At 36.7% G+C, this 12,814-nt stretch overlaps 1 protein-coding gene across 1 annotated transcript in view; it reads left to right on the forward strand.

Moving 5' to 3' along the window:
* The first annotated feature begins 1,553 nt into the window (after positions 1–1,553).
* LOC117100580 (nodulation protein NolO-like) overlaps positions 1,554–12,814 on the forward strand; it is a 39,684-nt gene continuing 28,423 nt past the window's right edge. Inside the window, exons 1-2 of the mRNA XM_033240355.1 lie at positions 1,554–1,677; positions 4,359–4,469. Of these exons, the coding sequence (XP_033096246.1) occupies positions 4,379–4,469 (91 nt within the window). The 5' untranslated portion in view covers positions 1,554–1,677; positions 4,359–4,378. The remainder of the gene's footprint in view (positions 1,678–4,358; positions 4,470–12,814) is intronic.

Raw genomic sequence — 12,814 nt, forward strand, 5'->3', positions numbered from 1 at the left:
TTCTGCTTTCTCTTTCTTCTCTTTCAAATCTAATAACATTCTGAGTTATCCTTTATCCAATATTGTGTAATTTTGCCTGTAGCCATTTCTTTTTGTTGCAATTTTGAATCTCGATTTTGCTTTGTTTTTTTTCTTTGTAAAGTACATTATTAATTTTTAATAAGTCTGTCTTTTTAAGATAGGCCTATTATTATTTATGTTAATTTAATTCATTATATTTCCTTTAGTTCTCTTGAATAATTTAATATTTCAATTATTTTTCTGTTAAATGTGTCAAATTTAATTTTATTTTTTTCATTTTGTTAATTTTTAATTATTTCCTTAAATCCTGATTTTTAAAAAAATATTTTCTGATTTTTCTTTTATTTTTCTGTTTTAAATTAAGTAATTGTTTTATGTTAATGATCTAGTTTTAATTTTTATTCTTCTGTCTTTAATTGTATGTAATGAAGGTCCAAATTGATCAGCTCTCGCTGGATGGATCAAGAATGAACGAACGAACCAACGAATGCTTAGCGAACCAGGGTGGTGGAATTTTTTTTAGTCGTAAGAAAAAAAAAATCCCTGTTGTGACAGCTTTTGAACCCTGGGATTGGAAGGTAAGCCATACAACACATTACATTACTCTAATCTAATCATTAACTTGATGTTTCAATGCCATGATTAAATTGCATTACATTACACAACATTACATTCCATACATTAAATTGTATTACATTCCACTTACATTGGCATCCTTGTCCTAAGATCGCATCGCTTTATTAAAAACGTAATGTGTTGAATTTGGGATTGGTACGGTACGTGATAGCCCTTGGCTCTATTTATTTATTTATTTCAACAATATTTTACGAGGGTAGTCCATCCAGCCCGAGCTGATAATAAGGGTAAATAGAAAAAAAATTATTAGATTATCACTCCAGCCCGCGTAAAAAATTCGGCATATATTGATACGGGAATAAAAAAATTTTTTTTTTTGCGCATCAGTTATTTAAACAGCATAAAAATAACAATGCAATTTTGTGACTTCATTACGTTTTCTTTAAAAAACTATAAAATTAAACCAGTTTTTATACAATAGGCCTATTTATTATTACAGGCCAAATATAAACAGTCCATCCCTCATCGATAAATACAAAAGCGAAATAATCTATTGTTCCGATTACAAAAAGAAAAAAAAAACACCCTCCCCCCCCCCACTTTTTTTATAATGGTATTTTGCAGCTTTGGTCTCAAATTAGGCCCATAATTAACAACATAAATATAAAATTTATACAGCTGTAGGCGTTTAGAGCCGAGACAGTTGTATACAGGCCTATAATTTATTTAACTCTGGGCCATAGAAAAGTATTCTTTAATTGGAGATGGTCCTAATGGAGGGGTCTTTGAGGTCAGACTTTGACCACACAATATAATTAATATTAGTTTTCATAGTCATCAAGTTTCATTATTCACTTCAGTGATATTAAGATAAGGTAGGCCTAATGGTAAATGTCATGTTTTCTTCAATCATCCCCCTCAAACACCTTCGACCGGGAACAATGTGATTAATAAGAGGGCGCTCTATGCAAACAAACAACAGAAAACTTTTTACACATGTTGTTTCGAAGGAAATGTGGCTGTTTCTGTGTTGTAATGTTTAATGGGCTTAGATACAAATAATTGCAACCGTAGGCCTAGGTTTGTATTCAGAAATGATAATCATTTTAAAGAAATGCTCTTTATTGTATCAGGCTTCAGATCTTTTGCATATCCACGAGGCCTACGCTAAGCTGGGCACCTCCTACACTACTAGTCTACAGTACTAGCCTAGCTAGCTACTACTACTACTACTAGGCCTAGTAGTACCTAGCTAGCCTAGGCCTTAGACCTACTTGTGAAGTGTGACACAACACATGTAATAGGTAGGCGCCCAACAAAGCATAGTATTTTCGTGTTATTACTGTTCCAGGTACCGATAATATACAGATTTCTCTTATTATAAAGTGCAAGTTATATTTTATAAAGAAGTATAGCATTAGTAAATCATGTTTTTAACCAGGAAAATCTCATATTTATATGGTAACTAAAACAATGCTAGGCCTAGTTTATTAGAGTACTAGGCCTTCTACTACTAGTACTGTAACTGTACTTTATTGCATAGGCCTATTTTAATACACTATTTAGATAGGCTTTTCTTTTTCCATCTTGTTTTCGGAGGTCAAAAACATTTTTCAATTTTTTTTTCAATCATATAGGCCTAGTGCCAAGTGGTGTAGAATAATCTTTTGAGAACATTTTCCAGAGAAAAATAATGTGATACGACCCCCTGTCATAGAGTTATGTATTTTTAGATACATGAGGACAAGAATTTAGCCTCAAAGTTTATCTTATTTCTGTTGGTTACACACCACTGACTTGGGTTGTTTGTCATCACTTTAAGATGTTTACTGATTCGTGAAAAAGGCGTATGGACTGACAGTAGGCCTAGTGGATAAAAGCCTAAACTACTAGTAGGAGCACATCTGTGTGAGGGCGCTTGTCAAAATCCCAAATAGGAAAGTGTTAACATATCAGGAAAAAATCGGGCTCACATTTTGGGCCTTTTCCTGGACTCTGATTCGGTATTACTAAAAAAAAAAAAAAAACTCGGATGATGTTCTCCCATAATTTCTGATTTCGAATATAGAATTCCCACCTTCAAAAACTTAACGGTGATATGCTAGAACGTTTCCAATTATAATAAAATACGAACAAAATAGAAAATAACTAATTCTCTTATAAAACTTATGAAAACATCAAAGATTATTATATATATTAATACTACTAGTATGTAATGATATTTTTGATGTGTTTTAATAACACTCTGTGCCCCAAGTGATTAAATACCCTAGGCTAGGTAGAATCTAACCCACTCTAGGCCGCAATACGAGTGATGTGTCATCGCATAACCTACCAGAACGCGTGCAGAGAGAGGAGACATAGCATCTAGGTGTAGGTAGGTAGGCAGGCTGTACGCCTGGTGCAGCAGATAGTGTCAAATTCAAGATAGGCCAATGTGCGTAAATCTTGAAATAAATTTATTTTATTAAATTTAGTATAACAGAACTCTGTATATTCAACCAATTTTTGTCATCAAAATAGTAGATTCCGCACATTAATGTGTTCTTTCCATTGAATTTATGTCAAACTATATTTTTAGTCAATTGAATGATAAAATTTTTCTGTGCTCCTAGCTAGCCTAGGGGAGCCAGACTAGGCCTAGATGCAATGTTTTACAAAACATCCTCTGGCGAAAAATGTGTGAAGCAGATGGAACACGGTGATTTGTTGGTTACGTAGAAGTAACAGGTGGAATACACAAAAACAACCTGTATCTCTTGTGTAAAATGCCCCTCAGAGCTGCAATGCGCAGTGTGGGACATTTGTACTACAACTTTCTGATATATAGTGGGCATGACAATCAACAAATCTTGAATCTTGTGTTTAAGTTTTCAGTACTGAATACTGTTGGGTTTTTTTTTTCTCAGTAATTAAATATACCTTGGAACAAATTTTTGATATGATGATTGATGAATGAATTATGTTTTATTATGTATTCATGATTAAATTTCTTGAAAACACATTAGGATGCTGCCTGGGGATAGCCAAGCAGATTAACAACTATGAAATTCTAACCAGATCGGTAGATTTTGCCCTAGTAATTATGCTCATGGAAATTGCTGTTTGATCCTTGAATCATCGGAGTGATCAAAGATCGAAACTCTATTCCATGCAGGTATTACTAGTGAACTTTAGGGACCCTGTTCTTTAGAACTGCAAGGATGCGGTGTGCTTGTTTACTTTGATTCATCATATTGATGACAATGTATCTTTCAAATATCAATAATATATCTTTAAAAATTTCATTAGGTTTTTTGTTAATAATAGGTATTTGTGTAATCCAACTTTATTGAATACTCTCTGTATACGGTATGGTATGGTATGGAATTGGTATTTTTCCTGCCTCTTGCACGCCAGGCCCCTGGTTCGATACCGGCTCTGTGTCCAGTATTGAATTCGGGTCTTTATAATAACAAAAAAACGCTCAGCTCCTCGAATAACCCTCTCAGGAGGGTTAGGCAAGTTAAGGACCATGTTTGTATCTGTCTGATGTTTATTTAAGGCATTAATTTATAAGTTAGCACCGGACCTGCTTAGGCCTACAGGCATTGCCTTCTTAGTTTCGGTATTGTACCATAGGTGGTGGAATGAACAAAGATAAAGATTAACACAATGCTCTGTATTGAGCTAAAATTACTTATATTAATTTAAAAAAAATTTCAACATTTATATACTGTTACAGTGTCAAATTACTGAATTTTCTCTTAATACCTGTACAGGTTGATTGTTTTGGGACATCATGGCCAAAGTGATAGCCTTCCACATATATCATGATGCCAATGTTTGTGTTTGTGTTGGAGGAAAACTGGTTGTGGTACTTGAACTTGAGAGTAAGATGTTTACTGAATTGATATTTGTATTTATTCTAATAAACGCTTATTTAGTGCCTCATTTTGTATAATAATAATAATAATAATTAATAATAAATAAAACTGTATGAAATTATAATAAACAACTCTCTCAAACCTAATGGAAGCAACAACATTCTCAACACATTCTATATTAATGGTCTACTCCAGTAGAATTACATTTTTTCTAATCTGGTTTGAATCAACACGTCGTTATGATCACGTAATAACACATTTTGCCGGTAATTATGTGTTGTAGCTCCACATTTACAGTTAAAATTAGAGGTGTATATTTGAGTATACATATCCATTTCACACCTAAAAAATAATTGCGTCCCTTGAGTAAACGTCTCCGTCAAATAAACGTCCTGCAAAAACCCTTCTCAACAATAAACGCCCCTGGCATTTTTTCGAAAAAATAGAGTAACAAATTACTATGATATAGTTATTTTTATCATAATCCTGATGAAACCTTATAAAAGATGTATTTTCCCTTGGGGGGGGGGAATTAACTACTGTACAGTAATTTCAATGTTGAAGTTGATAATTTTTATGTTAATTCAAAATAGGCAAGTTAATTTCAAAAATGATTTTAATGGTTTTTTTGAGGTTTTTTTTTAATGGGACAGCACATCTTTAAAATGAATCTTTTGCTTTATTCTAAAAAGAGCTCTACAATAATATAATTTCTACTCTAATAATATAATTCTTGATATCATTATTAATATTATTGGCTATTGTTATCATTCAATAATATTTATATAGTAATATTATTATTACATTACTGCGTGTAAGGAAATAATTTGGTATTAAGTAAATAAATCAGTTGTTAATGGATTTACAAAAGCAGAAATCTGTTAAACCAGGACCCTGTAGAGTTGTAGATATAATGTGTTGAAAGGCTCAGTGAGAAATCCTAGTGCGTTAAAAGAATTAGGCATTAATCTCACCCACACTTACTGTTACTGAATTGGGACGTACAGGATCAATTTTATATAGTTCATGTTGTTGCAGGTGTACAGTATGTCATGTTTTGTCCCTGTGCTTTGGCCTGTGCGACATATGCGTATGCTTGCACGTGCAATGCATATGTGTTCATGGTTATCGCTTTACAGAGTCTTCAATTTTTATCAGTATTTTCAAGATAAGTAGATTTAAACACTCTTTTCTATGAGCCCTCCTCCTCCCAAATATGGAGTTGAATAGCTTGGTGTTTTAACACTCTGACCGCCAGGGGTTTGAAAAAATAGTATCAGCCACCGCCAGACATTTTAGAAAATGTTTACACTTTACCGAAGCTCGTTGAGAGTGCATATGTGATCAGATTGACATGTAATGAATACTACAAGAACTACAAACATCTTAGCTTTACAATGATACCAAACCGGCCCCGGCTCCCCCTTTTGGGAGGTAAAAAAAAAAGGGGAAAAAAAAGAAAAAGAAAAAAATGATAGCCCACAACACCTCAAATGTTATTTTCGGGCGTCTAGAACACAAATATTTCGCGGGGGCATGCCCCCGGACCCCCTAGGTTTTTTAAAAAAATTGTTGTCTCGATCGGCCCAAATTTCGGGCCCCCCCCCCATTTTGGGGCCCCCCCCCCACTTTTGGACATCTCTGGATCCGCCCCTGCAAACACTTTATTTTAATCACAATCGGTGACCTGTAACAGTAAAACGAAAATGACTCACTTTTGGAGATTTACACAATTTCGCACAACAAAGCTGAGATAATCATAAACAAACAAATAGTGAAATACTTACGGTCCAGACTGAATGTAGTGTTCAAATTGATAGTACATGTCTGTAACTATCTTATCTATCGAATTCCGTAAAATTACCTGAAACACAATCATCTCTGTGTTTAGCGGTCAAGCGCTGTGTTACCAAACACAGAGATATCCGTGTTTGGTGGGCAGAGTGTTAAGATGCTTGCATTCAGAGACTGTCAGAGAACAGACTTAGATCTATAACTGAACAGGGTACCCAGTAAAAAGAAGAGAAAATAAATAAATAAGGCAAGACTTGTTTTCCACCTTGTTTAGTGAACCCGTCTACTGCAAATATTGATGATTTAGAATAAAAAAATAATTTCAGAAAAAAATGAAAGTTTTTCTTCATTTTTATTACGCCCTCTGCTGCCTTGAAATCTCCAAAAATAAGATATTTCTTCCTAATTATATAAACTTGAAGCATTTAACCATCCTATTTTACATTCACCAATAAACATTTTATTTTTATTTTCTTCTCCATCTGGATGTTTTTGGCAAAACTATTTGTTAAATAAGAAAATAAAATTTTATTTTCATTTTTTTTCCGCCCTCCTCCAATGATCTTTAAAAAAATAAGTATGTGAAACAAGGAATAAAAAAGGTCTCGCCTAAATAATAACAAAATGATGGTTGCATTAATTGTTACTCTGATAATTATTATTTTTTTTAACCGACTAATGTTTGACATCTTTGTCCGGATGTTAAAGCCATTTAGTGTAACCAACTTCATCGAAAGTTCCTTAAGCGTTAGTGCATCATGCGGTTGCATGCCTGCGATGAATTCTAGAACTATATCGACATCCCATGTTTCAGAATACCTGGGCACAGGTCGTCTACAATTGAAGACTCCTTTTATGTACCGTAATACCAAAGGGTGCTTTGTCAACTGGCATCGTGATTCCATAGAAAAATCTGCTAAGTAATTAGACAACGCCGATCTGGCTGTATTAATCGTTGAATATGACATACCTTCTCTGAAAAGGCTGTGTAAAAACTTTAAAATATCTGTTACATGGGGTCGCACCAAATCAGTTTCCTTTCGTAAACAAAACGTATGCCATTTCTTGATGTAGGAATTGTATTGTTTTGGGGTCCCCCGTCGCCAGGAGCACATGATGATGTCTGTAATGTCTGTCTGAATGCCATGCTTAGCGATGGTCTGCCTGATATTTTGCATACCATTAGTCTGAGTTTTGGGCACAGTGGATGACGGGTCTGATGTTGAATCGGATGAATTAACACATCCTTGGTTACTCGTACCCACCGAGGCGGTTCGACTAGAAGACTCAGTAACCTTGTAAACCAAACTTGAGTGTTCCACATGGGGACCACTATAATTCTTGTTGCCTGCTCCATCATGACCTTCTGCAGACACCTAGCAACGAGACAAAAAAGGAGGAAACGCATAAAAATTAGAAAAATTTGACCAATCGGCGCCAAATGCATCGATAATAGAAGCTTGCGGGTCTGGTTTCCATGATGCATAAAGCGAAACCTGTTTGTTCAGTCTGCTCGCAAACAAATCAATGTCTGGCAGCCCGAAAAAGTGTACGACTTTTTGAAAAATGCGCGGGTTTAGCAGCCATTTTAACTCGGTTTTAAAAATTCTAGATAAACGGTCAGCCTCAGCATTTTCAACACCAAGCATGTGTGCAGCCGAAAGCCAAATGTGTCTATCAATAGCCCAGAGCCAAACACTTTTAGCGACCGAGTCACACGACGGGGACCTGAAACCTCCCATGCTGTTGATATACGAAACTACTGTAGTGCTATCAGACATGATTCTAATATGGACATCGTGAACCTGGCTAAACAAGGATTTGAGGGCAAACTTAACAGCTAACATTTCCAGCACATTAATATGATACAAAGCTTCTTCTTTGGACCATAAACCTTGGGTATCTGAATCATTAGATTTTGCACCCCAGCCAATAAGGGAAGCATCAATGTAAACAATACGTTGAGCTGGCCCATGATCAATTTTTCTAACAGCTAGCGGTAAGGACCTCCTCCACCATTCAATCTCAATTCTACTCTCTGCTGATAATGACATGGAACTGTCAAAATTCCCTGCGCTATTCCTTAAAGCAGCGTCCTTATCCCGAGAAAGGCATCTATAAAACAGCGGTCCATATTCAACCCCGGGAAAAGTTGCCACAAGAGTGCCGACAAAAGAATGGGGAAACTGCTACCAGCGAGGACCTTATTGCACAAAACGACAATCCTGCCGGCTTTATCTTTCGTCACCGAAACAGTCATTGAGACGGAGTCTAACCGGAACCCCAAAAACTCTAACCTCTGCGTAGGTTCAAACACCGATTTAGTACAATGAACCATAAAACCTAACTAAGAAAACAAGGTAGCTGTGCGAAATGTGGCTTCTTCACACCGAACAGCGGTGGTCTCAGTATAAAAAGAGTCATCGATATACCCAAGGCAAGAGTGCCCGTATTTACTTCGTAACGTAGCAAACACCGGTTTCAAAATTTTGGTGAAGATACGCGGACTACTCGAAAGTCCCATGGGTAGTGCAGTAAACTGGTAAAGTAGACCTCGCCAAATAAATTTAAGGAACTTCCTATGACTCGCCGAAATTGGTACCGAGTAATATGCGTCTCGCAGATCAATGGACGTCATAAAACAGGAGGGGCTCATTAACTTAATCGCAGCCTCCAGAGTATCCATTTTAAAATGTCGGTATGTAACAAACTCGTTAAGTTTACTAAGGTTAAAGATCATCCGGTACTTGCCCGGTTCCTTTTTTGGGCGGAGAAAAATAGGGGAAATAAATTCACCATACTCCGGACTGGAGCGCTCAACAATCTGTTTGGCTAGGAAATTAGCGATCTCAGCATCAATTGCTTGCTGCTCAGTGGGGGAAAATTTAGCTTCGGGATGAAGATTATAACCCATTTGAAAAGGCATAGAATCAAACTCGATTGTACAATAGCGAATGCATGACAAATAAATGAGTCAGAGGTAATATCATTCCATCGATCTAGGCAAAATCTCAATTGACCAGCTACAAAAGGTGTCTGATTACTAACAAGCCAATCTTACTCATATAACCAACCTCTTTTCCTAGTCTCGGCTCCTCTTCACTTGCGGCGCAGCTGACCGCCCCCGAGTGGTTCGTAGTTGGGAGCCTTGTCCGCCTAAAAAACCTCGATAGTTCGACTTGAACTGCGAACCTTGTCGACTTCCATAACGCCTAGCTCCTGAATATGGCTGGTATCCTCTGACACGTGCTCTCCTGCTCGTTGCTACTCTTTCGCCTACTCTATTGGCCTTAGATAAGTCGTCGATTTGCTTAGAAATGTCGTCCCCGAAGAGATCTTTCGTGATTGGAGTCGATGGTCCACATAATGCTGCAAACCGTGTATTCAGATCTGGTTTGAGCATTTCGCGTCGTTTTAAATTCAACTCACGATTAGCCGCCAACGAAAGTACAAGTGAATGAGTAAGTGTGGTCCTCATATCTCCCGATGACTCTTGGCATACTCGTAGTAAAGCATACATGGAGCTCATAAATAGGATCTGTGCTTTTTGCAAACCAACATCCACCGCCTTGGATCCCGGCTTCATCTGTCCCCAGATTGGTAGATTTATCCTTGGCGTCACCAAACTCTCACAATTCTGAGGCCTTGGGTATTTAGTCACAAGCTCGGCCAACTTTTCCTTAGGTAGTTTACCGCCAATGAGGTCAGAGACAATAGCAGCCAGTTTAACGTCAACAGCCCGTCCTGTAGGGTCAGCAGTACTGAACTCAGCAGCCAAGTCTGAAAACCCACTGTGTTGGTCTACCTCAGGAATTTGGTCTCGTTCCTTTGCATAATCATCGATATTTTGCACTGCCTGAGCGGCTGGAAACTCATCTTCCAGGTCTGTGTGATCGTCATCGTCACTCCTGATCTCTTCTCTCGCATAGAGGAGGTCTTTAACATTGCGCATAATATCATTTTTCATGTCCGTCACCATGCTTGACATAGAACTAACTAACTCGTCCTTGAGTGTAGCAGAACTACTTAACGGTGTCTCGTTTGGCTCAGTCATCATAATAACAGTCTGGAAAACAGGAATATAATAATAAAAAAAATGATATACTATCGATACCTAACCACTGTGGACTATACCAAACCATAACGTCTGTGGCTCAACACGGCTCCTCAAATCATACCCGTAACCAATCCACTAAAGCCCACATGCCATACATACCATACTATTTGTAGCTAGATAGGCCCCTGTATGCTCATGACGCCACAAAAATGTTACGTCAGATCCTATTGTTACATTAGGGCTATATTACGGAGACAAACAGCTTGCTCTCCGAGCACGTTTTAAGAAATTAATGGTAGTTAATCATTATGTGCACTTTACTACCAAGTAAATAGTCAAGAAGCTGACATAATTCCTTCTTGAATTTGTGCAGTAGGGAAACAAACAGCTTTCTTTCCCTCTCTCAAGTGCGACCGATAGTACACACCTGGAGCAAAATACACTAGTCACTTCCATAAGTAGGCCTACAGCGAAACGTGCCCAAACCTGGGTCACAGTGACTGAAAAATCTTCAAACTAAACATTAATATAGACCTACAATTCTAATAATACCCTAAAGGTAAACTAATAAGGTAAAACCTATTTACCAAAAACCTTGAACGAACAACACACACACACGTCTGGACTTCTTGGGTTCTAGTAACGTTATGCTTCACGGCGACTAGTGCGCCCTCTCATGTTGGCCCTGAAGTAGCAGAGCTGCTGATATGGTAGAATTGAAGCATTTAACCATCCTATTTTACATTCACCAATAAAAATTTTATTTTTATTTTCTTCTCCATCTGGATGTTTTTGGCAAAACTATTTGTTAAATAAGAAAATAAAATTTTATTTTCATTTTTTTTCCGCCCTCCTCCAATGATCTTTAAAAAAATAAGTATGTGAAACAAGGAATAAAAAAGGTCTCGCCTAAATAATAACAAAATGATGGTTGCATTAATTGTTACTCTGATAATTATTTTTTTTTTTAATACTCTCCCCATGCAAGTAATATTTTCATCTTCTTGTGAAATTGATGAAAAATAGACTCTGACTCCCCTCCCCCCACACCTCTCTAAGTAAATATAACCCTGTCTAAACACATTATTCTGTGCAGTGGCTGATCCAGGAATTTGAAATAATGGGAGGAGAGGTGAGGGGCCCCCATGGAGGTACTTTCACAGATGGAGGGTCTATACCACCGGAGCCCCAGCATAGTTGAGGCTGAGGTATATAAATATGATTTTAGCACCTAGATGGCCAGTTTTTTTTATAATTTTAAAAAGTTTAGGAGCCCAAGCCAGCTGGACTCCCTCTTGAATTGCTGCCATTTTAAAAAAAATTATTAATAATATTTTTTATTTATGGATATAAATTTTAATCATCATTATATTAATCATCATCATTAGTTTTTGTCTTTTTATCAAAAACTTTCACTCTTGAAATTGGTGGTCGATTTGAAAACTATGATCTCACTTAAACAAAATTCCATTGAATATTTTAATAAGTTAAATGCACTTCTACTGTCTTGTATGCATTTATATATTTTTTTTCTTTATATTGTGTATGATCTTAGATTAAGTCTACAGTAGTTATAGGGGAGGCTATATTTATTAATCACTATCCCATAGGGCCGTAGCCACCAGTATGTTTGGTCAGGTTTCAACCTCCTTGATAGACCACCAGTTAATTGATTAGGTTTTAAATAGGAAAATATTACTACCGTAGAACATTAAACTTGTTCTTATACAGTGTAAAAATAGCAATTTTTCCTGGGCTTTTGGCCCCTGAACCCCGTCCAGGAGCCCTTGGCGGCTTCCTGATCCACAGCCTCAGTGCTGGCTTTGCTCGAACCTGACGACTTCAATACTCGTGGCTACGGCCCTGTCCCTGATGACTACAGTATGTGTCTATCTTGCCTCTCTAGGCACTGTATTTTTACTGAATTTCCATAAGAACAGAATTTTTACTGACTTTCTTGATGTGTATTTAATTTTTATTGATTGTTTTTTTATATTTGGATGTTCTTTTTTCTGCTTACTTTTTTGTCAGTTTGAAACTCAGTTTAGCATTTTTGCTACTGGTTGGTTAGAATGCACTGTCATGTCATTCATTTTTGCCAGCTACTTGTCAATTGCTACATATGCTAAAGTTATTCCATTCAGAATCACTCCCGAGCTCCTACAACTATGCAGTATACAGCCTCATTCTTTTTCGCAACTTTATCATGTGAAGAACCTACTACAGTACTCTATAGGTGTTTTCAAGTAGAAAAAATTCAACTTCTAAAACTACATTCAATTCATCAAGTCTTTGATGTGTCAACCAAAGAGCTAACAGTAAGCTGTATGACTCTGACACTTCAATAAATCTGTAGGTAACATTTAACAACACAATCTCTACTGAGTTTTTTTTTCTTCATCTACATTCCAACTATATATGATACTGTAACCATTATCGCTATATCGATTTAGCTTATTATTTCGTTTTTGTCAAATTGCGGCAGTACCCCTGGCGACCA

Source organism: Anneissia japonica, unplaced genomic scaffold (genome assembly GCF_011630105.1).
Source record: "Anneissia japonica isolate Jap-2015-1 unplaced genomic scaffold, ASM1163010v1 scaffold1770_len632688_cov154, whole genome shotgun sequence".
In the NCBI taxonomy this organism is placed as follows: Eukaryota; Metazoa; Echinodermata; class Crinoidea; order Comatulida; family Comatulidae; genus Anneissia; species Anneissia japonica.